Consider the following 27,286-nt stretch of genomic DNA (forward strand, 5'->3'; position numbering starts at 1 on the left):
TATTACTTATCTCGTTTTGGTTTCCAAAATGATTTTGCTCTTAAGTCACAAAAATGAGCTGTACAGCCCAGATCTGGTAAAACTTTTTGGGTGATTTGTTTGTGATTTGCAGAGTATACATACTGTTTGTATAAAATAAGAAATATAGTGAAGGATGGTTGAACTTATTATCTACCTATTGTGATGCAGTGACCCATGTTGCAGCCAGGGGGCGCTGTGTGTGCGCTTCAGGTTTCACTTGGACGCATAATTATGATGGTGAATTAGTGACCGGCAGGATTGTAAATGGCCAGTATGTGTTGCAGAGGGAGTCTGCACTGTAAGCCCAAAATGATATGGTTATGCTGGGACTTATAGTTCCACAAGTGTTTGTTGTGTTTACTTATAAGGGAGGGCTTCTAGGGCTAGTTTGAAGAGCTGTGCAGGTCAAACTAGCTACACACACCTCCCACCTATGGGAGTGGCTACAACTATGTAATGTGACCAGGGTGTGGGTCACATGGTTGAGAGTGTATGGATCTGGAAGGTTCAAAGTGTGAGTCCTGGAATGGTCAGTGTGTTGGATTGTCTTGGAGTGGACTGGAGTCCTGGAAGCACCTGGTGAGACCATAGCCTGTGTGTTGGAAGTGCCTCGGACTGGACTTCCTGAAAAGTGCATGGAGGGGCACCATCTAACGAGCCTGTGATGGCTACTGTGTTGGGGAAGCTACAGTTCCTACTGCAGGTCTGGACTATCTGAGGTGCCCTGGTCACAAGGACGGTGATCTCAGTGAGGCAGCTTTCCTCTGGGAACCAGCACTGGCAGGAGTCAGTGTGTGAAGCAGGAGCTCCTATAAGGTAACTCCAGATAAAGGGGGTTACTGGCAGAGATGTACCTGCCATTGGAACAGACTGTCGGTGTTAATGCGTTCCGTTGACTTATATAATGAACTGTTTGTGACACGGTTTATGAAGTTTAATAAATGGGATAGACTGTTTATGTGGAGAAATCGTACCTGAGTGGTTTAATTCCCGTTGCCAAGTGAGTTTCCCCAACCAACTCAGGTAGAGCTATCACCACACTGTCTACAGCATCTATCTAAATATACAGGGTAGGCCATTTATATGGATGCACCTAAATAAAATGGGAATGGTTGGTGATATCAACTTCCAGTTTGTGGCACATTACTATATGGGAGGGGGAAAACTTTTCAAGATGGGTGGTGATAATGGCAGCCTTTTTGAAGTCGTCCATTTTGGATCCATTTATTTTTTCCAATGGGAAGAGGGTCATGTGACACATCAAACTTATTGAGAATTTCACAAGAAAAATAATGATGTTCTTGGTTTTAACATAACTTTATTCTTTCATGAGTTATTTACAAGTTTATGACCACTTATAAAATGCTCGGACCTGACACCCATAATGTGTTGATGCAACCACGTTATTCAGGAAGTATTGCACCCAAAATCTGCTCAAGTTTGTGCTGCTATCTGTCTTTTCTATTTATCTGTCTATCTATCTATCTATCTATCTATCTATCTATCTATCTATCTATCTATCTATCTATCTATCTATCAATTTTCTTATTGTAGTGACACCTACCTGTATTTTTAGAAGAAACTGGGCAGAATTGATGCCATCTGTAGCTAAGCATTTTATTTCATCATTTAGAGTCTCTGAGCCATCATGCTGGTACCTGGAGTAATGAAAGTAACAGTTAGCACATTGTTGCATTTAATTTTTGTACTCTTATAAATTATATATTTTTTTTACATTATACAATTTCCTTTAATACATTTTATAAATTTATCTTTATGTAAAACTGCTAGAAGTGTGGACCTATAGGCCCGATTTGTTATTTGCAATTTTTTAAGTATTTTTAATTCTGTGTCATTAAGTATTCGTTGATGTTTTTTTGAGCCAAATACTTCCAGATGGCATACAAGGTTCATGAATTTTGAGTAAAATAAAAACTGCTTAAAAGTTGTCTTTTTTTCATGACTTGTCACATGTAGTAGTGTCAGAAAATGTAAACTAAAATTTTAGGTGTGCATAAAATTGTTTCAGAGGGAGACAGGGTGGGAGTGGAATGGCAGATAGGTTTAGGAATATAAAAAATGTGTCACTTTTTCCTGAATTAATGCAAAACATCTGTAAAATAGACTTTAAAAAAGCTCAAATTAAATAAAAAATAAGGTACTGATAAGAAAAAAGGCAAAAAACACGGAGAAATCTGGATAAAAAAAGTTGCAAATGCAATTATTGGCCCCATTTCTTTAAAAACAATGCCCATAGATGAGTAGTTCTAGAGCACTACCCCACCCCCACAAGGTACAGCATCACACTATTAAAGGTAATGATGGAAGAGGAAAGCTGTCTGCTCCCTCCTCCATCATTCTCTCTCTGCGTCTAACGTGCAGCGGGCGCGATGATGTCAATATTTCTTGCGCGCTGTGTCAAGCAGTGAAGAGTTTCAGAACACTTGCTGCCAAGATAGATGCAATGGAGGAACGAGGAGAGTTGAAGTGTTTAGTAATTTTTTAATGTGGGGCCATTATTCTGTATGCAGTACTATGTGAGTCCCATTATTCTTTATGGATGAGTATTGTGGGGCCCACTATACTATATTGAGATTTGAGGTCTATGAGACTGTGTGGGGATCAGAGTTGGGGCATCATACTGTGGGGTCACCATACTTTGTTGGGATAAAATTACTTTTTGGACTGCAAAGCTGTGAGATATCCTCTTCTGCGACCTCATCGAATGTTGAGGGTTTTTTTGGGGGGGGGAGGGGGCAATTAGAACTTCTGTTTTGAGGCCCTATGATTTTTATGCATTTTTATGTCATGTGATCTGACTCTAAAGATCTATTACTTAAAGGGAACCTGTCACCTGAATTTGGCGGGACCAGTTTTTGGTCATATGGGCGGGGTTTTCGGGTGTTTGATTCACCCGTTTCTTACCCGCTGGCTGCATGCTGGCAGCAATATTGGATTGAAGTTCATTCTATGTCCTCCGTAGTACACGCCTGCGCAAGGTAAGATTGCCTTGCGCAGGCGTTTGCTACGGAGGACACAGAATGAACTTCAATCCAATATTGCGGCCAGCATGCAGCCAGCGGGTAAGAAACGGGTGAATCAAACACCCGAAAACCCCGCCCATATGACCAAAAACTGGTCCCGCCAAATTCAGGTGACAGGTTCCCTTTAAAATGTACTTTGTTCGTAGTACAACCTCTTTACGTTTTTTTCCCATATGAAAGTGTTCACCATTATATTTAATGATAAAGAAAAACTTCCTCAATTGTAGACATTTTTCAATATCAAAATTGGCCTGCGACTTTGTCCAAGTTTTTAATTTTGTTGCTCTGTGTATTTTAGTTTGACATCTTTGTTGTACAATATCGGATCATCCTGATGATGTAGCCTGATGTCTTGTTACAATAAGCAGCCATAACACCATTATCTCCAATATGATATTATCTCAAATGGATTGGAGATACAGTTTTGGCCTATACATGCAAATTAAAGCAATGATTGTAACAATCCTAACCTAACTTTTAACGTGCTGACGTCCATGTAGCTGAACTGTTCTCCCTCATTAACTGGTCTTCCTTCTAGCTGCATTGCGCCATGTAATGGTGTTGTTTGTAGGATAATGTGAAGCTTGTCTTGATATGTGTCCTTGTCTGTCATATGGATATGGTCCAAAGTCAAAAGATGAGAGCCACCTTCCTCCACTCTCAGGTCATGTGTGAGTACCTAAACACAAGGTGCAATATAAAACACTGTAAAAAATACAATACATTTAAAAGTCATTCTTAACCCCAGTCACCCAAAAACAAAAAACAAAACCCTGTAATTAAATTTTTGTATTATATGTAATCTTTCTCCAAACACAGCTAGGTGTTCAGGAATGTTCATGTACGATGGGACACTGGACCTGCCCCAAAGTCTCCATTGTTGTCAGCATGACAAGCAGAAACACTGAGAAGATTATCCTATTGGGGACAGCCAAATTCTGGGGAAATTCTGGGGACAGCCAAATTCTGGGGAAATTCTGGGGACAGCCAAATTCTGGGGAAATTCTGGGGACAGCCAAATTCTGGTTTGTGTACAACACAGCTGCCACTTATAGTATATTGACTTATTGTTTCCAGTTTCTTTGGAAGCAACTTGACATGACAGCATATTGTGAGAAGGCACCTAAAGTGGCAGTTACACTTTACAGACATAATTAATTGTGCTACCGTAGTTAACTGTTATTATGGAAGATCTGTGTAGGCATTTACCTGAGGAGGCTGATTGTCTACAGGAAGTACTGTGATGTTGAAGCAGATACCATACAATGTACCTCCATGTCGATTGCTGACTGATAAGGTAAAGCGGACATGCAGAACTTCAGAACCTATGTCATCCATGGGAGGCATATATGCAACCTTCATGTGACTCACTGCATGCTGTAAAACCAAAAGATTCATCACTGTCATGGCAGTCTGGCATTGAAAGAAAACCTTGTGGTGTAGTCTGTGTACTATTGTACTACTACATGCACATGACATTGCAGCACTACATGTGTTCTCCTATTGTGTGTTGTGTGGGTGTTCATGACTGGATGGTTTGCTGAAGTCTATTTGCTGATATGCATTCTTGGAAAAATGTAAATATATAGGAACATAAATTGGATCTTGAGTACAAATAATCAAATGAATACTCCTCAAAAGTACTTGGGTACAATTTTTTCCCTGAGTACTTGGGTACAAATCCCCCATGAATACTTCCCATAGGTACTTGGATACAAATCTTGTTATTAATACTTCCTACGTGTACTTGGGTACAAATCCCCCATGAATATGTCCCATGAGTACTTGGGCACAAATAAATCCCCCATAAATACTTCCCATGAGAACTTGGGCACAAATCTCCCACGAATGCTTCCCATGAGAACTTGGGCACAAATCCCCCATGAATGCTTCCCATGAGTGCTTAGGTACAAATTCTGTCATTAATTCTCCATATGAGTACTTGGTTACAAATCCCCCACGAATACTTCCTATGAGTACTTGGATACAAATCCCACATGAATACTCCCCATGAATACATGGGTACAAACCTTCCTATGAATACTCCCCATCAATAGCTACAATGTATTTGGTTCATACATGGCATTTTATTCTTAAATGCCACTGCAGCTTTTAATGCCATTTTATGAATCAAAGCCAAAAGTGGATCTACCGGAAAGAAGTATAAGGCCCCCCTTCATCTTTCTCATTCCATTTGAATCCACTCTTGCCTGTGGCCAAAAAGCTGCATCAAAAGTTGCAATAACATTTTTCAAGAAAACTGTGTGTGAAATAACCCTTATGACAGTATTAAATAATGTAGCCATCAAAAGACCTCAAAAGTAAAAAAACATTCAATATTCACCTGTATGAAATACAAACAGAAGCAATATACCTGTGTGAAAGTTGATGTCCCGATAGCAGCATGATCCTTTGCAAATTTTGGAATACTGTCTACGAGAACAATCTTGCCAGCATCTAGGTCACTGCACAAAAATTGGTTAATCCATGGTTAATTTTATAGTTACTTACCATACATATTTTCACTATTCAGCTTCCATAAATAAATAGTGCACAAAGTAAATTGCTAGATTTAATATTAGGCACATCAGTCACATGTAAAGCGCCATGGAATAAATGGCGCTATAATAATAAATATTATTAATAATAATCAGTACAATGAGGATAAGGGCCAGCAGAAGGATGAGAAAGCATGACAGGTGAGTCATGATCTCTATATGAACACTAAAGCCCCCGTCACACATAGCGAGATCGCTAGCGAGATCGCTGCTGAGTCACAAGTTTTGTGACGCAACAGCGATCTCAGTAGCGATCTCGCTATGTGTGACACGTAGCAGCGACCAGGCCCCTGCTGTGAGATCGCTGGTCGTGTCGGAATGGCCTTGGCCATTTTTTGATCGTTGAGGTCCCGCTGGGTAGCACACATCGCTGTGTTTGAAACCTTACCAACGACCTCGCTGACAGGACGTCCCATTGAATCATCATGAAATAGGATCGTTGTACAGGTCGCTACAGTTCGCCGCATCGCTGCTGCGTCGTTGGGGAGATCGCACTGTGTGACATCTCACCAGCGACCACATAGCGACGCAGCAACGATCCCTGACAGGTCGTATCGTTGTCGGAATCGCTCAAGCGTCGCTATGTGTGACGGGGCCTTTATACCTGGTCTCTAAAGTAGATATCTACAGTAGACACATCTCCCTGAGTAGATTGTGGCATATTACACTCCTGAGCAAACAAGCCAAGAGAAGCTCCTCAGAACAGCTATACAAACAATCACTGGAAAGATTTTGGAGGACATCACAATGATTGTAACCTGGATAAAACTATATTTTGAAGTTCTTGCCTAGAGTTTCAGATTAGTTAAACAGTAAAGATCTGGATACCTTAGGGGACTTTTCACTTAAATTCAAATATTTGTGGCTAAAATAATTTTGCAATAGGGTTTGCTTTGACCATTTGGTTTCTACAGCCTCTGTGTATCACTGTACATAACAGACTACAGAATAAGTTTACAGTGTAATCCACTGAGGAATTCCTTCCAACAGAGGTCTGCAAGCCTTAACTATTACTACAAGAGGGGTTGTGCCTGGTTTGCGTTTAGCTCAGTCTGAGAACACAAGGAAGGTGAGGTTTTTTTTTGGATCTATACACTTGGTGTTGGTGCTGTGTAGTGGCCATTGTTGCTGTGGTGGTGTGCCTGTGGAGTGGTATGACATGGAGTTATGGGGGCTTTGCCTTGCAGCATGGGTACTGCGAGGCACCAGGTCACCCGCCCTGCTAGTGCACTGCGTGGCATCTTCATGGATAATTACCCACTGAGAGGTTCACTATAACATAGCAGTGGGCTTCATACCATCTGATCAGAATGTTAGACTAAGAACCTCAAGTCCAGTTTTGTTAATTGTGCCTAGTGGCATTAGATCAATGCATGATTTTGGGATATGAGCTCCATGTCTTTTTTCTACAGTTCTGGCATTATCTATTTTTAACTCCTCGTAATCAAAGTTCTACTTTTAACTGGTCATAAATCAGCTTGGACAATTGCAAATGAAAAAATAAATAGCTTTCAGAATATCTCTAGGTCTATTTCACTGGTAACATATTTAACAACTTCAACCCGCAGCCAATTTCCTTTTTTTTCCTTTTCGAAGAGCCATTTTTTATTTTATTGTCCATATAGCCATATGAGGGTTTGTTTTTTATGGGACAAGTTGTACTTTTGAATGACACAATTCATTTTATCGTGTGATGTTACGTTCTCATTTTTCAGGATATTGGGCTGTATGAGGGCTTATTTTTGTGCCTTGAGCTAACATTTTTATTGATACCATTTGGGGGGAGATACAATGTTTTGATCGCCTCTTATTCCATTTTATTGCAATGTTATGGCAGCCAAAAAAACGTAATTCTGGCATTTCAATTTTTTCATAGTTACGCTGATTACTAATCAGATTTTTTGGGTTAAAGATCAGTCGTTTACAAATGCAGCGATTCCAAATATGTTTATTTTGTTACTTTTTTAAAATAGTTTTATTTTTAATGTGGAAAAAGAGGGGTGATTTCAACTGAAATATTTTTTTTATTTTTTTCATATTTCTTTTTTTAAAAATAAACATTTACAGTAATTGTATTTGGTAGTCCCCTTAGTACTGCTATGTATAGCGATTATCATGATCTTTTATGAAAGTTAGCTAAATGCTGACTTTCACAGGAAAATTGTTATGACAAGCACGTAGGTCTTCAGTAGACCACCGGCTGTCATGGCAACCTATCAGCGCTCCACGATAACGTCATGGGCACGCCAATAGGTGAGTGAAATGATGTGCCTCCCCTCCTAGCGCGTGTTAAATGCTGCTGTCAGACATTGACAGCAGCATCTAACAAGTTAACAGCCTTGGGCAGAGTTCTGATCCATCCCACGCTGTTACAGGCAGATGATGGCTAATTAAATCAGCCATTATTAGACGGGAAAGATGTGAGCTCTGTGTGCCAGACTGCATCAAAGTAAGGGACATGACATATAATGTAAATATACATCATATGTCGTGAAGGGGTTAATTGGTAACATATTTCAGTAAACCCAAAATTCCCAAAAAAGGAGTCCATATCCTTTATTTGTTGGCAGAGCACAATTGTATAATAGGTTTGTAAGCAGTTATGTCCTAATGGTAGTATACGCTAAGATCTCATTAGTACAGAGACTACCTGGAGGAGGATATTCGGCATGGTGGCTTGGTTACAGCAAAAATTAGTTCTCTTTCTGGAGACTCTGTGTCTATAAAATGCAACTGTTTCTTTGTTATATAGACCACATCAGTTTCTTTAACAATCAGATCGCGTATTGTTCCAGAGACTTCTTTAGGTAGCTGATCATCCACTGGCGTAATATGTATAATCACAGCCTAGAAACAGAAATGACAAATATTATAAAATTGTATTATTGTGCAACCCAACCTTGTTATACACAGATGTATGAATGAAGGATAGCCCACCACTTCAGTGGTTGCTGTACCATGTCTTTAGTCTTAGGACAGGCTCCGGAAGCATAAACCACATAGCCTAGGATGATGTAGAACAGCTTAAAGGGAACCTGTCAAGGCCCTAAATCACCACTATTATCTGTCCAGCCCCATTACTGTATCCTAATCAAGTCCTCGCTGTTCCCAAGCCCTCTTGATGTGTTTTTTGGCTTCTATTCCCCTGGTCCAGCCTCTGGTCCTGTACTCATGTCCCCTCTGAGTGATTGACTTGTTCCTCACTGTCCTAGCGATGTGTTCAGTGCAGTAAAACTTGCTCAGGCGATTGTGTCTGGTACTGTAGATATGGCAGAAAATGAAAGTCCAAACTAGTCTTGGGGGACACACGCCCGGCTGGACTTGTTCGGACTAATTTTCTAAAATAGAGCATTGATATAAAAATGATTTTACTAGACATATCAAAAGTGTTTTGGGACCGAAAGACCTTGATCCGAATACACGAATAGGTCTCTGATAATGGCGGTGATTTGGGGAACCATTACATTTAAGTTGAAATTGGCATAATAGTGGGCACTTTTACTATAATCAGCAGAACCTCACGCCTTACGATATTTGTCCCAACAAAGGTGCAAGAATATTTTGAGAATGGTTAAATCAATTCTCACAATTACACCCATTTTAGTTCAGCTTCCATACTCCAGCTCTGGGTTGCAGGTATCTTACCAAGTCAAAGATTTATGGAAATCTGCTTCAAGTCTTTTTTTCAAGCTATTTGAGAATTATAACTCATTTTGTAGGGTATCCTTAATATTTACAGCTATAACAAAATGTGTATTTTAGGCCATCATCACCCTAGTCACCATTTCCATCTACATGTTGGTATTTTCCCACCTTTACTTTAATATCAGACCTCTTCGCATCTCGTGCCACCAGGAACAAAGAGGTTGCTCCGCATGCATGGCTCGCTGCTTTCCCTCCTTTGGGTGTGCCATAGGTACCCTTGCAAGCATTCCTGGAAAAGGTGCAAAACGTGTACAAAGGCTTTCACATACCTGAGGACCGGACAGGTTAGGAGGTGTATGGCTGTCAGATAGGATGAATTCAAAGGAATCTTCGAAGATTTCTCCTCCAAGGTGTTTATAGTAAATGATGCCATTGAATAAGTCTCTTTGCAGAAACGTAGTAACAGGATAAGCTTGTCACAGGAATAAAGAAGTATAGCAATAAGTTAAAAAGGATAACTAAAATCACTATGTTTCATGCCCATGTCAGCTGTCATAGAATCTCTGCTATTCCATACTGTGCTGCCATGTAGTGCTTATAAGGGCACCTTATTATCGAACTACAAGGAAAGAAGAGGTTTACGCTCATGTACATCAGTCCTGAATCTAAATTGTGCTCTAAAATTACTTCTACACATTTTACATATTATAAATTTATAATAAATCACTAAACAAGAATGACCAGGGATATTTTGCAGGTATAGCTTTCCCACTCCTAGGGCTTCCCTGACAAAAAGAACACATAATGTGTTAGGAGTCGAGTTTCCTCTGCTGCACAGGGGGAATCTCGATCCGTGTCTGCTGCGGTCTCCCATTCAGCATCGGCCGCAGTGGGGTATGCTCAGCGGAGACGTCGCTCCCAGCGTCTCGCTGAGGCTGATTCTGTGCATAGGGTCACTACTGCCTTTTCTGGCTTTCCTATGGTACCCTGCACTGATCTGCGGCGAGCAGGCCTCTCAGGGACTAAGTCCTTATTTACACACACTGAGCATGCCCAGGGCAAGGTCTCCCATTGGAGGTCGAGGGTCACATGCTCAGGCACTGCAGCGCATCCCATTGGTCCTCCAGGAAGGTCCTGAAAGGGCAAAACTTCGGTAGCAGCTTCCTGTGCTGCAACTATATAAGCTGCGCATGACCGCACGGCCATGTGCTAGTATTGTCTAATGTTATGTGCTTTGCGCCAGTGTGGTCACATGTATGTGTGTTCAGGGACCCGGCTGAAATAAGCCCCTAGAATGCTGGCTCCTCCGGCGAGGAGATTGAGTCTGAGTGTATTCAGGGACCCGGCTGAAATAAGCCCCTAGAATGCTGGCTCCTCCGGCGAGGAGTTTTGTGTGTTTGTGTGACCACTGACTGCTCTCTGTTTGGTCAGTTAGCCTGTGCCTCTGTGGAGTCTAACAGGGCACAGTGCTTTCCTTTCACGGCTACTCAGTGAATTAACTAAGTTAGTCTATACCGCCATATAGCTCCGCCGTTTGCTAGCAGCAGGTACTCCTGCACGGTGGACCCCGGGCTGCGAACGCACCAATATCAATAAACATCTCGATTTACTCGGTGCGTTCCGCTAGCCCTAACATAATGTAGATGTAATACCCACAAGTGAATAACAACAGATGAGTGTTACCGGGAGACATATTTTTTTCTATTTTTGTTTGAATACAGGGGACAATGCCTTGAGAGAGCCATCTTTAGCACCCTGTATCGGGGAACAGCGCGAACAGTACTGCTGCTTCCCAGGCGTCGGTACGTGTCACACTGATGACACACAGATGTCATCCGCATGCATATGTGCGGGATGTTTTGCGGCCCGTGCTGCTGCAAAAAAATGGACATGTCAGTGTGTTTTGCCCACGGACACACGGTCCATGGAAAGACACTGATATATGCACAGACTTATTCACCTGAATGGGTCTACGTGTGAAAACTGTCACCACACATGCTGGAGACACTGACTTGTGAAAGAGCCCTAAGTTTCATACTTTATATAGTAAAGTACTGCGAGTAAAACAAGCGATGCCATTTCAAGTAATACCTAAGGCATTCTCTCCTGGTTTTTTCACGATGCTCCCAGCTACTGGTTGCGTAGTGATATTGAAGCGAATATAATCATCACTGGAGTCCATGTCAGAGGCACATAGCATTGAGCCTTGAATGAGAACAGTCTGTCCTTCCAGAAGTTCAATGACTGTGTTGGTGATGAGAAAAGGAGGGCTGTCATCTTTAGGAAGGATATTAATTGGGAACTTGTGCCGAATGCTGTGACGTCCATCAAATATTCTGAATACGACAAAGTCTTTGGTTGTGTCACTGTCATCATGGTGATAGCAGACAGCGCCATGCTGTATGTCTTTAACAGTGAACATAAATCCTTTTCCTCCTGGTTGCAGAACAACAGATCTCAGTATTAGTAAAACTTCAAAAAGCTTGTGTTTGTTTCAATAAAATCATTACACCACCATAGAGCACAACGGATCCTATTTAACTTTACGTGAACAGGAATTAATAAATTATTTGTTAAAATTAGGCTAAGTTCACATTAGCGTTCGGGGGCTTTGTGGAGGGCTGCGTACATCTTCTGCTAAGCCCCGCCTACTTCCATATACTTCTGCATGCGTCCTGCGTACCTATCTTTAACATTGGGTGCACAGGACATGCGGATGTATGCGGATGTTCTGACGCGCCCGTCGACCGCACAGGAACGCAACAAGTTGTGTCTTTTGCGGACGGCGGGCACGTCAAAACAACGCATCCGCATACATCCGCATACCCAATGCTAAAGATAGGTATGCAGGATGCATGCAGAAGTATGCGGAAGTAGGCGGGGCTTAACTGAGGACGTACGCAGCACTTCGCAAAGCCCCCGAACACTAATGGGAACCCGGCCTTAGAAGATACAGATGTAATAGCAATCTTCAAAATACCCCTGAGATATTCCCATCAGGGTCCTTGTCATAAATATTCTATATAGCTCAAATTATATAGTAATTTATACAGAAAGATTATTCCTTTTTTAGCATTGTCACATTAACCCTTTACCCACATATGATGTACAATTCCGACATATTCTGGCATCTTTGACTTTGATGAGGACTGGGAAACTGAGCCCTCATCTTTGCTGGCAGATGATAACTGTGTTATTCAGCCATCATCTGTCTCTAACAGCCACACATGGAGACACTATGGTATTGCTGTATCTGCATACATTAATACTTTAGTATTGCTGCATATATCACAAGCAATCAGGCAAAACTACAGGGGGTTGCTGTTTGCAAGAAGATCTCAAATTCTGTCGCTGATAATCATGTTCTCCTGGGAAGAGTCAGCACACTGCTATAATCATCAGATGGCTGACTGGTCCCCCCAAAATCAGCAGGATCTTCTGCTATCCATCTAATGTGAATGTGAATTGTTTCATACCTGTCCACAGGCTGTGTATTGTATTACAAATCAACCCCATTCACTTCTGGGGCCAAGTTGTAATACCAGACACAAGCCATGCACAGATGTAATTGGTTTCCGTAAGGACATTTTTCCTTTTTATGCAAACCTCTGTAAATGTTCTGCAAACAAAATGCTATTAACCTGCAGAATTAGGGTTGATCTGCAACTTAATAGCATTCTAAAGCCTTTTGGGGCCACACTGAAAGCCCATGTACTGGGGGTACTGGGAGGAAGTGAAGTATATTCCTCCCTGCAGCCTCCACTTTTCAGTCGTAGAGGCACTGCCAGAAAGGCTTCAGTCACCGCTCAGTACATAGTGAACAGCAGCTGTAACCACTTCCCAGCACTGACTGACAGCCGGCTGAACAGTGCATCAGTACAGAGCTGGCTGCCAGTTAGTGCCGAGGCGTGCTTACAGCAGCTACCACTCACCATATACTGAGCGGTGAGTGAAGCAGCACCTTTGGAATGCTATTACCCTGCAGATTAAGTAAATATCTGCAGGTTAATAGCATTATTTTTACATGATAGGCTAATTTTTAAATAGATCATCTTATATCTGGTATTTCATAAGTATGTGCAAATATATATTAATGCACAAATTTTATGTTTTAACCATATGTAGATTTCACATATGTAGAAAAAAGGCTAGTATACAGACTCATGCCACTCAATAATGTAGAATCACACATCATTGCTTCCAGATTTGTTAATGTCCACTGCCATTTGTCAAAGTTCCATACCAATTTATGTAACTTATTTGTGTAAAGGCTGAGCCACATAAACTACAAGATTTTCTCTAATCTCTCAATTTTTCAGTTGAACGATTTGTTCCAGGCCTGTGAAAATTCAATTTATTCTGAATATTTAATAGTCAGAGGATTACGGGCTATCAACTTCAATCTGACATCTAGGTGGATTTACAAGTCTGCTATTTAGAGGTTTAGCAAAATTAAATAAGGTGACTTCTAACCTCTCCAGTGATCAAGGGGCTTAGAACGTAGTGCAGTCCTGTGCTTCAGCTCAAAAGACAGTAAGAGTGTCATATTTTCCGTGTGGAATTTAGGAGATAATGTGACTTACAAGACTTAAATATTAGATGTTTTAAAAGTGAATTGCTTTTCTGGAATGGAGTAAGAGACTATGAAATACTGAAAAAGCAATGGCAGGTGTGCTCCAAGATAGGACAACCTGCTGTTTCTTGCAGTCCTAGGATTCTAAAGTAAGTAGGAGGCTTAGCTATGGTTCTTTAAATCATTGAGATAAGGGGATGGCTCTGACTGAAGACATTGTGCAATGTGACGCATATGCTTGGCTCTCTGTGTATCTTCCCATGGACCTTTTATATATGTTCTATTTTCAGCTTTAATTAACAAACATTATTTGCAATAGATAAACTTGAAACCAAGAAACCCATTTGGAGAAGCTTGGGTACTTGCCCCTCACCAGTACAGAGCAAAGTACTGGTTTCTTTTTACTTTGCCTAGTGCTTACTAGAGATGAGCGAACTTGTTTGGAAAACATTCACCAACGTTCAAATTCGGCATAAATGTAGAATATTTGGATTCGAGTTCATTTTCCCAAGCATTTTTCCTCAAAGACGGCAAAATTCAGTCGCAGATCAGTAAATGATAGTGTTTCCACTAGTGCTTTTGTTTTGACTTTGTCTAGGATAGTGGTGCTGTGTGATGAGTGAGGAGACATGTTTTATGATCGGAGTGTTAGGGTTGGTGGATTGCACTAAATAAATTTAATAAAGAACTGCAATCGCAACCCAGGGTCCACCGTGCAGAGAGGTAAAACTGCAGCTAATGTGAACAATGGCGGAGCACACAGCGAGCGATTGCTAGCTCGCACTGAGTTAGACGTCACTCAGTGAACAGCACACGAAGTTGTGTCACTCGCACACAGTAACGAAGCAGATGCTCTGCAATAGAGCTGTGTCACTTGCACACAGTAACAAAGCAGATGATCTGCAATAGAGCTGTGTCACTCGCACACAGTAACGAAGTAGATATGACGCTAGATACAATCCCTGTTAACCTCACAGGCGATTCAAGCCCACTAACGGGGTAAGTAGCAAACAGTGGTCACACAGTCAGCAACACCACTCAACCAACTCCTCTCCGGAGGTGCTGGAATTCAAATGGCTAGATGCCAGCCCTGATTCCATATAGACAAATTCCTCTCCGGAGGTGCTGGGATTCTATCAGCTTACCGCCGACCTTGAGCACATGCTGACAAAGACCACACTGCTGCAATGTCTCATTCTCACATGGAAAGAGGTTGATCCTAGCACACCGTCCAGTGCCTCTGAGAGCCTTTTATACATAAAGCTCAAGTTTAGTCAGACAGAACCTTGCCCTTGGACCAATCCGGAGCTGCCACATCACCAGAGCAGTTGACGACCGACCACCAATGAGATATCGTCAGATCACGAGCATGCTCAGTAGAGTGATTTCTGGACTTAGTCTCCAGAGCATTTGTTCGTTGCTGACTATGGCTGGTTACCATAGGCTTGGCTGAAGAGCCAGCAGTAACCAGACAAACAGCACAAGCCTGAGCAAGACGCTGGGACTGACATCTATGCTCAGCAGCACCTGCAGTGGCCAAAGCTGGATGGGAGACCACAGATGCAGGCAAGACCTGGGATCTACCCCGTACCATGGGAGAATCTTGGTACCTAATAGGGAGGGGTTGTGTCTATCTAAGTCAGAGGAGCGGCGTAGTGTAATTTTTTTCATTTTTTTTGTTCTGTAATAAATTAATGTGTGTACATTCTTGCACACATATCCTTGTCCATATAAAAAACAGACATATTGTTCTACTGTTGCCATTTTCATAGTGCAGAGAGGCCGGTCCTGTTACTGCTGCAAGTGAACTTGTCTGTTAGCAAGATAGGATACTGTCCTGTGTGAAATCGATCTTCCAGCATCTAACTAGATTGTGCTAAAACTGTGTTGCAATCTCAGGAGGTTCCACTTGCTAATCAAAATCATTTGGGCAAAAACTGGGTTGCAGTGAGGAATCAGGAGGCCACATTTCCTCTTACAAATCATTAGGCTTAATATAGGGGTTCAGCCAGGAGGCCCCATTTGCTAATCCAAGTCATTTGTGATAAAACTGTGTTGCAGTGAAGAATCAGGAGGACACATTTCCTCTAAAAAGTCATTAGGCTTAATATTGGGGTTCAGCCAGGAGACCCTATTTGCTAATCCAAATTGCTTGGGCTAAAACTGTATGGCAGTGAGGAAGCAAGAGGCCTCATTTGCTCATCAAAATTGTTAGGTTAAGAGTGTTGTTCAGGGACACTATCTAAGAAAATATATAGTGATTTGTTCATTTAGTAACAGTTGACTGACAGCTATTTGCCAAAAAAACAGCAGAGTACAAGAGGGGAAGGATGCATGCAACATGAGTGGGAAAAAGCGAGTTTGTGTTTGAAAGGGGAATAGGCTTGGTGTTTGACGTGTACGTGGGTTAGGTGTTAATGTTAATGAAAGCTCAACTGAACCAATACCGTCTTGTCCTTTACAAAGACAACTGACAACATCCGTTACTAGATGGGCTACTCCACTCCCTTTCTTTGGCAGCTGCACAATGGTACGCCTTGTAGATGAGGCTCAGAAAGAGCATGTGCTCCAGTGGATGGGAAGCGCTGCATCAAGTGGCCTCTCCTCCTCTTCCTCCACCTTAACATCCCACAAAGTACAATCCTCATAGGTGCTACCACAGTCACACTTGTTTCCCCCTACATCACAAATTTCCAAATGCACAACTGACTATAGGGAACCACAAATAGGCCATTCTGCAGAGCTGCTGACACATTTTATTCCATGGGCATCCGAGTTGTGTCTCAAAGATTCACAGAATCCAGATGATGTAAGCTTCCATACCGATGCCCAAATTTTCCAGATTTTTGATCTGGGGCTGGATGAAGTAGGGTCCGAGCAGAATCCAGACCCTCATCACCAGAAGGGGGTGGAGGTGTTGCTGGTGAGACTCATATACCAGAGGTGCAAGCGAACTGTACTGTGGTGTTAGGGCAGGAAGAGGAGGTGGGTGACCCTCTAGGCAAGGAGTGGAAGAACAGAGAGGATGACTATGAGGTTGTAGATCACACTTGGTGTGAACCCAGAGGCATGCAGCTGAGTAGATCAGCAGAGGAGTTGGAGGAGAAGGAAGACGAGGAGGTCACATTGCGACTTTCTGCACAAACAAGAGATGCAACCATGACAAGCCCTGAATCCTCAGCCACAACTGTGGCTTTGGCCAGCATTGGTCGTGAGTCTGTGGTTCGTAATGCAGCAAGGATTGCCTAGCCTCTGCCTTTTATAAGACCGAAATCGATGTCCCAACTCACATTATCTACAAAATTTGCAAAAAAAGACTCAGTAGAGGCAAAAATTGCAATAATTTGACAACTACATGCATGAAACGGCACATGCACAATCATCTTGCCTTAGTCTGGGAATATTACTGCGCTAAAATGCATACCAGCTGGTGTCGCCAACCACCGGCTGTCTCATCAACCACACCTGCTGCTGCTTCTTCCTCCTTCGTCACCATGCCAAATGTTCTCACACAGGTCTCTGGCCACAGAAACTCCACTTGTTTACCCCCTACAGTTAGGGTGAGTGAGAGCCCATCAGTTGTTAGGGAAGTGGAGATGCCTGCTTTTTTTGCTTCAGCGAACAAAACACATCTTTCTCAATCCACCATAACAAATTTGCCTGCCTCTTGCTCACAGTCCAGCAGTTTGTCCTGTTCCTACTCCACCTTCTCTCAGCACAGCTGCCAGCACTTAGTCCCACAGTTGTGGTCACGTAAAATCATTTTTCCACCTATACATGCCATAGCTAAGAGATTGAACTCCATCATCTCCAATCTGTTGGCCACGGAAATGCTGCCTTTCCGCCTGATGGATACAGACGGTTTCTGAAAGTTGATGGTCATCGCAGTCCCCCAGTACCAGTTGCCCAATCACCATTTCTTCTCTAAGAAAGCTGTGCATGCTCTACACCAGCATGTCACAGACATCATCCGTTACCTGAAAAAATCTATCTCTGCCAGAGTGCATTTCATTACTGCCACCTGGACGAGCAAACATGGGCAGGGACATTACATCTCGCTGACTTTGAAGTGGGTGACTCTGGTGGGTGCATATGGTCAAGGGGCTGCTCCACAAGTCTTCGAAATCCCTAAGGCTTGCGGGACAAACCTTCTGTGTTAAACACTCTATATCCCAAAGGAAAATATTTACTGACAACAAATACGAAAATTTAATTAATAAATTTTATTATTAAACATAGACATAACACAATTAATAATATTTTTATTTATGTTAAAAATATACATACATATATATATACATATATATATGTGACATTTAAAATAAAATGCAACAGTATGTGGGGGGGCTACGGCACACAACCGGCTGATACAAAAATAAATTATATATACCAAGTGGATGTAGATATGATTAATCAGACAATATAACGGCTACTTAATATAGAAAATTGTTCACAAAAAAAAAAAATATATATATATATATATATATACAAAATATATATACAGTGGGGCAAAAAAGTATTTAGTCAGTCAGCAATAGTGCAAGTTCCACCACTTAAAAAGATGAGAGGCGTCTGTAATTTACATCATAGGTAGACCTCAACTATGGGAGACAAACTGAGAAAAAAAAATCCAGAAAATCACATTGTCTGTTTTTTTAACATTTCATTTGCATATTATGGTGGAAAATAAGTATTTGGTCAGAAACAAAATTTCATCTCAATACTTTGTAATATATCCTTTGTTGGCAATGACAGAGGTCAAACGTTTTCTGTAAGTCTTCACAAGGTTGCCAAACACTGTTGTTGGTATGTTGGCCTACTCCTCCATGCAGATCTCCTGTAGAGCAGTGATGTTTTTGGCTTTTCGCTTGGCAACACGGACTTTCAACTCCCTCCAAAGGTTTTCTATAGGGTTGAGATCTGGAGACTAGCTAGGCCACTCCAGGACCTTGAAATGCTTCTTACGAAGCCACTCCTTCGTTGCCCTGGCGGTGTGCTTTGGATCATTGTCATGTTGAAAGACCCAGCCACGTTTCATCTTCAATGCCCTTGCTGATGGAATGAGGTTTGCACTCAAAAGCTCACGATACATGGCCCCATTCATTCTTTCATGTACCCGGATCAGTCGTCCTGGCCCTTTTGCAGAGAAACAGCCCCAAAGCATGATGTTTCCACCACCATGCTTTACAGTAGGTATGGTGTTTGATGGATGCAACTCAGTATTCTTTTTCCTCCAAACACAACAAGTTGTGTTTCTACCAAACAGTTCCAGTTTGGTTTCATCAGACCATAGGACATTCTCCCAAAACTCCTCTGGATCATCCAAATGCTCTCTAGCAAACTTCAGACGGGCCCGGACATGTACTGGCTTAAGCAGTGGGACACGTCTGGCACTGCAGGATCTGAGTCCATGGTGGCGTAGTGTGTTACTTATGGTAGGCCTTGTTACATTGGTCCCAGCTCTCTGCAGTTCATTCACTAGGTCCCCCCGGTGGTTCTGGGATTTTTGCTCACCGTTCTTGTGATCATTCTGACCCCACGGGGTGGGATTTTGCGTGGAGCCCCAGATCGAGGGAGATTATCAGTGGTCTTGTATGTCTTCCATTTTCTAATTATTGCTCCCACTGTTGATTTCTTCACTCCAAGCTGGTTGGCTATTGCAGATTCAGTCTTCCCTGCCTGGTGCAGGGCTACAATTTTGTTTCTGGTGTCCTTTGACAGCTCTTTTGTCTTCACCATAGTGAAGTTTGGAGTCAGACTGTTTGAGGGTGTGCACAGGTGTCTTTTTATACTGATAACCAGTTTAAACAGGTGCCATTACTACAGGTAATAAGTGTGGAGGAAAGAGGAGACTCTTAAAGAAGAAGTTACAGGTCTGTGAGAGCCAGAAATCTTGATTGTTTGTTTCTGACCAAATACTTATTTTCCACCATAATATGCAAATAAAATGTTAAAAAAACAGACAATGTGATTTTCTGGATTTTTTTTTCTCAGTTTGTCTCCCATAGTTGAGGTCTACCTATGATGTAAATTACAGACGCCTCTCATCTTTTTAAGTGGTGGAACTTGCACTATTGCTGACTGACTAAATACTTTTTTGCCCCACTGTATATATATAAAAAATAAATAAATAATGTTTCACATATCAGTACATATTCAGTAAACAATATTTCATATATAAAAATTTTTTTTTACAAATAAGAAATGCAATATGTATACATAATCCAAATATAGAAGTTTTCTCTAAAGGAATACAACAATCGTCAGATGCACACCCATATCTGATAATCCTATAATTAATACATAATGGACAGTATAATAAATATGTGAAAATGTGTGTACAAAAAATGTGAAAAAGTAAAAAAGTGGAAAAATAAAAACTATATCAAAAACAAATATGTGAGTGATAATAAATCTATCAATATATGAAAATGCAAAAATGTACAAAAATAAAAAAATAAAAAAATATATTGCAAAGGTGTAAACCAATATGTGATTATATATGTGTTGATTAATACACTGAATGTATTTCTAGTGATAATATTAAGTAAAAAAATATATAAATAAATAAAAACAAAAAATACACTGCCAAAATGATGATGTAAAATTAATAAATAAAGAAATAATTCAATCGGTAATTAGTTATATTCAAGGAAATGGCATCCGACGAGAGTTGATCCCACAAAAAATCCTCCACAAGGTGGACACATGAGTGGCATCACATACAAGGTAGACTCAAATCAAACAGCACAATGCAAGCCGTATATACCAACCAGTGAATGAGTGCCACAGCCCCCTCACACACCACTCCAACGCACGTTTCGCAACCGCTTCGTCAGGGAGTTAAAACACTCCTCTGCTTCTTGCTCCTCCATTTCCTCTAGGGCCTCCACCTGCACCCCCAACTCCTCACTTAATGAGACACACATTCCAACATTGCAGAGAAAATCTCCCCACCTCCGTACTGCACAGCCAGGGCTCACCACAATCAGGCACTGTTTAAATTATATGCCCTTGGAGATCAAAGTCAAACAGCTCAAGTGTTGTGGACTGCTCTCCAGGCCGACTTAGAGCAATGGCTATCTCCTCTGACCTTGAAGTCAGGAAGGTCTTGTGCGAATGGGGTGCCAACCTGGTGGCGGCCCTACGCCAGGGCAACCTCAGACATAAGAATTTACAGAGAAAGAAAATAAATTTGGACATATATTAAACTCAAAAATAACAGAAATAAAACCAAAAATAAAGAATTTATTAAAATGTAACTTATTTCTATCCAAAAATGATTAAAAAGATCACACACCACCACCACCACCACCACAATATAGAGTATACTGTTGAAAAGATAGCCAGGGAGGTGCCTGTCCCTGCAATATACTTCACTTTACCCAACCTGAAAGTGCAGGTTGGCACACTAAATCCTGCGGAATGGTGCCCCCACTCCTCGACGGCTCTCTCTGCTAACCCTAATGATCCTAGTGTGGTTAGGGAATTGAAAAAAGGAAATAGATGGAAAAAGGCTGTCAAAACAAGTGATTTGGCACTAAAAAAAATCATAACAGTAAAGGCTATCACCAAGATGACTTCTTTATTGGTGAATATTGTTATACTACTTAACCCTATATTGTCCAACCTGCCTAAACAGTGGGGGTTGATGCCCTAGATGTCACAATATGGCACCTCCACTCACCGGCAGCTGTCCCTTCTATCCCTCAATTAATGATTTAACATCAAGTCACCCAGATATTGATATTGTTATTAAGATCCCAAGATAAAGAGATAGAACAGACAAGGGAGAAGGGTTCTAGATAATAATAATAATAATGGATATTAAGGTGCTTAGTGCCAACCTGCTCCTGGGCTGGTGGGAAGACACAATGGTTTTTGGAGATGAAAGATCATCTTGGTGGTGTTCTTATATGATTTTTTGGGGTCGAGATATACACAACATTTTGATATTTTGGTTGGGAGATGTCCCCTCCTTCAACAGCTTCGTGTCCCAACTGAATGTGAATAAGCTTGGCCTTAAATTTACCTCTGAAATACATCTAATGTCTATCAATTTTCTCAACATAACCATCAGCAAAGATGATGACGGTCACTTACAAATAACCATCTACAGGAAACCAATGTCCATGAATAACCTGCTCAGTTGGGAGAGTCACCACCCCTATTCCCTTAACCCATTTACCCCCAAGGGTGGTTTGCACGTTAATGACCAGGCCAATTTTCACAATTCTGACCACTGTCCCTTTATGAGGTTATAACTCTGGAACGCTTCAATGGATCCCAGTGATTCTGACTATGTTTTCTCACGACATATTGTACTTAATGATAGTGGTAAAATTTCTTTGATATTTCCTGTGTTGATTTGTGAAAAAAATGGAAATTTGGCGAAAATTTTGAAAATTTCACAATTTTCCAACTTTGAATTTTTATGCAATTAAATCACAGAGATGTGTCACAAAAAATACTTAAGTAACATTTCCCACATATCTACTTTACATCAGCACAAATTTGGAACCAAAATGTTTTTTTGTTAGGGAGTTATAAGGGTTAAAAGTTGACCAGCAATTTCTCATTTTTACAACACCATTTTTTTTTAGGGACCACATCTCATTTGAAGTCATTTTGAGGGGTCTATATGATAGAAAATACCCAAGTGTGACACCATTCTAAAAACTGAACCCCACAAGGTGCTCAAAACCACATTCAAGAAGTTTATTAACCCTTCAGGTGTTTCACAGGAATTTTTGGAATGTTTAAATAAAAATGAACATTTAACTTTTTTTTAGAAAAAAATTTACTTCAGCTCCAATTTGTTTTATTTTACCAAGGGTAACAGGAGAAAATGGACCCCAAAAGTTGTTGTACAATTTGTCCTGAATACGCCGATACAACATATGTGGGGTTAAACCACTGTTTGGGCGCATGACAGAGCTCGGAAGCGAAGGAGCGCCATTTGACTTTTCAATGCAAAATTGACTGGAATTGAGATGGGACGCCATGTTGCGTTTGGATAGCCACTGATGTGCCTAAACATTGAAACCCCCCACAAGTGACACCATTTTGGAAAGTAGACCCCTAAGGAACTTATCTAGAGGTGTGGTGAGCACTTTGACCCACCAAGTGCTTCACAGAAGTTTATAATGCAGAACCGTAAAAATAAAAAAACATATTTTTTCACAAAAATTATCTTTTCGCCCCCAATTTTTTATTTTCCCAAGGGTAAGAGAAGAAACTGGACTGCAAAAGTTGTCAAATTTGTCCTGAGTACGCTGATACCCCCATATGTTGGGGTAAACCCCTGTTTGGGCACACGGGAGAGCTCGGAAGGGAAGGAGCACTGTTTTACTTTTTCAACGCAGAATTGGCTGGAATTGAGATCGGACGCCATGTCGCGTTTGGAGAGCCCCTGATGTGCCTAAACAGTGGAAACCCCAAAATTATAACTGAAACCCTAATCCAAACACACCCCTAAGCCTAATCCCAACGGTAACCCTAACCACACCTCTAACCCAGACACACCCCTAACTGTTGTGAATTCAGCTTTTGGGCTCCCTCCGGTGGTTGTAGAGGGTAATGCAGTTGTGCCTGGACTGCAGGAGTGGACAGGTGTATCTACTAATTGCAAAACTGACTGGGGTATATAGCTTTGCAGGATCCTTTAGTCAGTTCCAGTTGTCCATTGTTCTTGAAGGATTCACTTCCCTTCTGGTCTCTCCAGTTTGCTGTGTTTTTCTACAAAGATAAGTCCTGGCTTTGTTTTTGCTGTCCACCTGCTGTGGACCTTATAGCTCTGTGCATTTTCATGTTTTTGTCTTGTCCAGCTTAGTCTGTGAAGGATTTTTTGCAGCCTAGCTATTCCTCTGGAGATGCAGATATAACCCCCATGTCTTTAGTCAGATGTGGTGATTCGTATTTTCTGCGGTGGATATTTTCTAGTGTTTTTATACTGACCGCATAGTACTCTGTTCTATTCTTTCTTTTTAGCTAGTATGGCCTCCTATGCTAAAATCTGATTTCATATCTGCATATGTTATTTCCCTCTCCTCTCACAGTCAATATTTGTGGGGGGCTATCTATCCTTTGGGGATTTTCTCTGAGGCAAGATAGGTTTCCTGTTTTGTCTTTAGGGGTAGTTAGATCTTAGGCTGTGCCGAGGGGTCTAGGGAGTGTTAGGTACCCCCCGCGGCTACTTCTAGTTGTGCTGCTAGGTTCAGGGTTTGCGGTCAGTACAGGGACCACCTTCTCCAGAGTCCGTCTCATGCTGCTCCTAGGCCACCAGATCATAACACCTAACCCTAATCCCAACCCCATTTCCAACCGTAATCCAAACCCTAACCCTAACTTTAGCCCCAACCCTAACCCTAACTTTAGCCCCAACCCTAACTGTAGCCTTAACCCTAGCCCTAACCCTAGCCCTAACCCTAGCCTTAACCCTAACCCTAACCCTAGCCTTAATCCTAACCCTAACCCTAATGGGAAAATGGAAATAAATACATTTTTTAAACTTTTTAATTTTTCCCTAACTAAAGGGGTGATGAAGGGGGGGGTTGATTTACTTTTATAGCAGGTTTTTTAGCGGATTTTTATGATTGGCAGACGTCACACACTGAAAGACGCTTTTTATTGCAAAAATTTTTTTTTTACATTGCGACATTTTGAGAGCTATAATTTTTTTCATATTTAAGTCCACAGAGTCATGGGAGGTCTTGTTTTTTGCGGGACGAGTTGACGTTTTTATTGGTAACATTTTTGGTCACGTGACATTTTTTGATCGCTTTTTATTCTGATTTTTGTGAGGCAGAATGACCAAAAACCAGCTATTCATGAATTTCTTTAGGGGGAGGCATTTATACCATTCTGTGTTTGGTAAAATTGATAAAGCAGTTTTATTCTTCAGGTCAGTACGATTACAGCAATACCTCATTTATATCATTTTTTTATGTTTTTGCCCTTTTATACGATAAAAACTATTTTATAGAAAAAATAATTATTTTTGCATCGCTTTATTCTGAGGACTATAACTTTTTTGTTTATTTGCTGATGATGCTCTGTGGCAGCTTGTTTTTTGCGAGACAAGATGACGTTTTCAGCAGTACCATGGTTATTTATATCTGTTTTTTTGATTGCGTGTTATTCCACTTTTTGTTCGGCTGTATGATAATAAAGCTTTGTTTTTTGATTTGTTTTTTTTTTTTCTTACGGTGTTTACTGAAGGGGTTAACTAGTGGGACAGTTTTATAGGTTGGGTCGTTACGGACGCGGGGATACTAAATATGTATAGTTTTATTGTTTTTTTATTTTATTTAGATAAAGAAATGTATTTATGGAAATAATATTTTTTTCTTTAATTTAGGAATTATTATTATTATTTTTTTTTTTTACACATGTGGAAATTTTTTTAAAACTTTTTTACTTTGTCCCCGGGGGGAGACATCACAAATCGCTGATCTGACAGTTTGCACAGCACTCTGTCAGATCAGCGATCTGACTTAGAGCACTGCAGGCTTACCAAGCGCCTGCTCTGAGCCGGCACTTGGTAAGCCACCTCCCTCCCTGCAGGACCCGGATGCCGCGGCCATTTTGGATCTGGGCCTGCTGCAGGGAGGAGAGGTAAGAGACCCTCGCAGCAACGCAATCACATCGCGTTGCTGCGGGGGTCTCAGGGAAGCATGCAGGGAGCCCCCTCCCTGCGCGATGCTTCCCTGTACCGCCGGCACACCACGATCATGTTTGATCGTGGTGTGCCGGGGGTTAATGTGCCGGGGGAGGTCCGTGACCGCTCCTGTCACATAGTGCTGGATGTCAGCTGCGATAGGCAGCTGACACCTGGTCGCGATCGGCCGCGCTCCCCCCGTGACCGCGGCCGATTGCGCTGGACATACTATTCCGTCCTTGGGAAGTAAGGCCCACCCCACATGGACGGAATAGTACGTCCAATGGCAGAAAGGGGTTAAAAAAGCATCCCCAAGGGGTAATACCTAAGGGTTAAAAGAAATTGCACCAACGATTCCGGCTTTTACACACAAGCAAGGGAATTTCAAAACAGATTTGTGGACAAGGGTTATCCTCACACAGTACTTAATGAAGCATTTAAAAATAATTTCTGGACAGAAATAAAAGTTACATTTTAATAAATTCTTTATTTGGGGCAACCTCAGACATGCGTCTTGCATGGCTAAAGTCTTCAACTTGGTGGTACAGCAATTTCTCCACGACTATCCCAGCCTGGATGCGCCTCTACAGAAAGCACGGTCACTGTGTGCTCACTTCCGACTATTGCACCCCGCAGGTCATCAACTTGCATCACTACAGAGGTCTTTCAGCCTACAGGTTAATCGTTTGATTTGCAATGTTCTGACATGGTGTAATTCCATAATGTACATGTTGCAGCAACTTTGACAGCTGTGATGAGCCCTGGTGCAGTATGTCCTTTTGCACAGCCTGGGCCAACACAATGCGGATGTGGTGCAAATCACGCTTGCGGGGTGGGCACAGATAAAGGACCTCCTCACCCTTTTGCACAGTTTCAAAATGGCTACTAAGATGGTTATGGTTAGCGCTGACGATGCCGTCATCAGCATCACTATTCCGGTCATCTATATGCTAAAGCACACTTTGAATCGTCTGTGTGATGAGGTGGTGGTTCCAGAGGAAGAGGTGGAAGCAGAGGAGGATGCAGAATTGCTAACAATATCTCTAAGTTTTGCACTGTTATCGCACAGGCGGTTAGCAAGTTAGGGTGGATTATAGCAGTCTGTGACACCTTTGTTGTGACTTCTGTGCCTCCTGTTGCTACAGCTGTTGATGTTACAAACAATTTTTGAAATGTGGAGACTCAAAGTTGGGTCTCCACCTGGTGGGTTGCCTGTAGTGGAAGGTGTTACAGAGGCCTATTATACTGTTTCTACTTTGTGGAAATTGATGCCACTTTAGTGGTGTGTGACAATAATTTTTTGAAACAAGGACACTACGAGTTGAGTTTCCATCTGGTGGGTTGCCTGTAGTGGAAGGTATGTCAGAAGCCTATTATACTGTTTATACTCTGAGGAAATTAATGCCACTTTAGTGGCGTGTGACACAATTTTTTTTTAAATGTGAATAATTCAAGTTGGGTGTCCTTCTTGTGTGTTACCTTTAGAAGTAGGGTTCCCAGACAGGCACTGCACTTACTTTCACTCAACTACCTGTGTTACTATTCTTACATTTTTCTACCAATAGTATTTTATTAAACTGATGTTTGTGCCATCTGAGTGTGGCTGGGAAAAATAAAAGCTGTTGCATGAGGTATCAGGGCTCCCAACAAGGAAGGCTTTCACAACTTCCTTAACCATCAGGTCTTAGTTTAAACTTCAATTCAAAGCTCTAAATGATGGCCCAGACCCTTTTTTCACCCCTTAAGGCAGGGGTGTCAAACTGCATTCCTGGAGGACTGCAAACAG

At 41.6% G+C, this 27,286-nt stretch overlaps 1 protein-coding gene across 1 annotated transcript in view; it reads right to left on the reverse strand.

Moving 5' to 3' along the window:
* Nucleotides 1-27,286, reverse strand: part of FREM1 (FRAS1 related extracellular matrix 1) — a 375,192-nt gene that overhangs the window by 195,518 nt on the left and 152,388 nt on the right. Inside the window, exons 9-15 of the mRNA XM_069765123.1 lie at nucleotides 11,360-11,704; nucleotides 9,598-9,740; nucleotides 8,274-8,470; nucleotides 5,440-5,530; nucleotides 4,275-4,442; nucleotides 3,536-3,744; nucleotides 1,586-1,679 (exon numbers count right to left, since the gene is read on the reverse strand). Coding sequence (XP_069621224.1) covers nucleotides 1,586-1,679; nucleotides 3,536-3,744; nucleotides 4,275-4,442; nucleotides 5,440-5,530; nucleotides 8,274-8,470; nucleotides 9,598-9,740; nucleotides 11,360-11,704 — 1,247 coding nt within the window. The remainder of the gene's footprint in view (nucleotides 1-1,585; nucleotides 1,680-3,535; nucleotides 3,745-4,274; nucleotides 4,443-5,439; nucleotides 5,531-8,273; nucleotides 8,471-9,597; nucleotides 9,741-11,359; nucleotides 11,705-27,286) is intronic.

Source organism: Ranitomeya imitator, chromosome 1 (assembly GCF_032444005.1).
Source record: "Ranitomeya imitator isolate aRanImi1 chromosome 1, aRanImi1.pri, whole genome shotgun sequence".
NCBI lineage: Eukaryota > Metazoa > Chordata > Amphibia > Anura > Dendrobatidae > Ranitomeya > Ranitomeya imitator.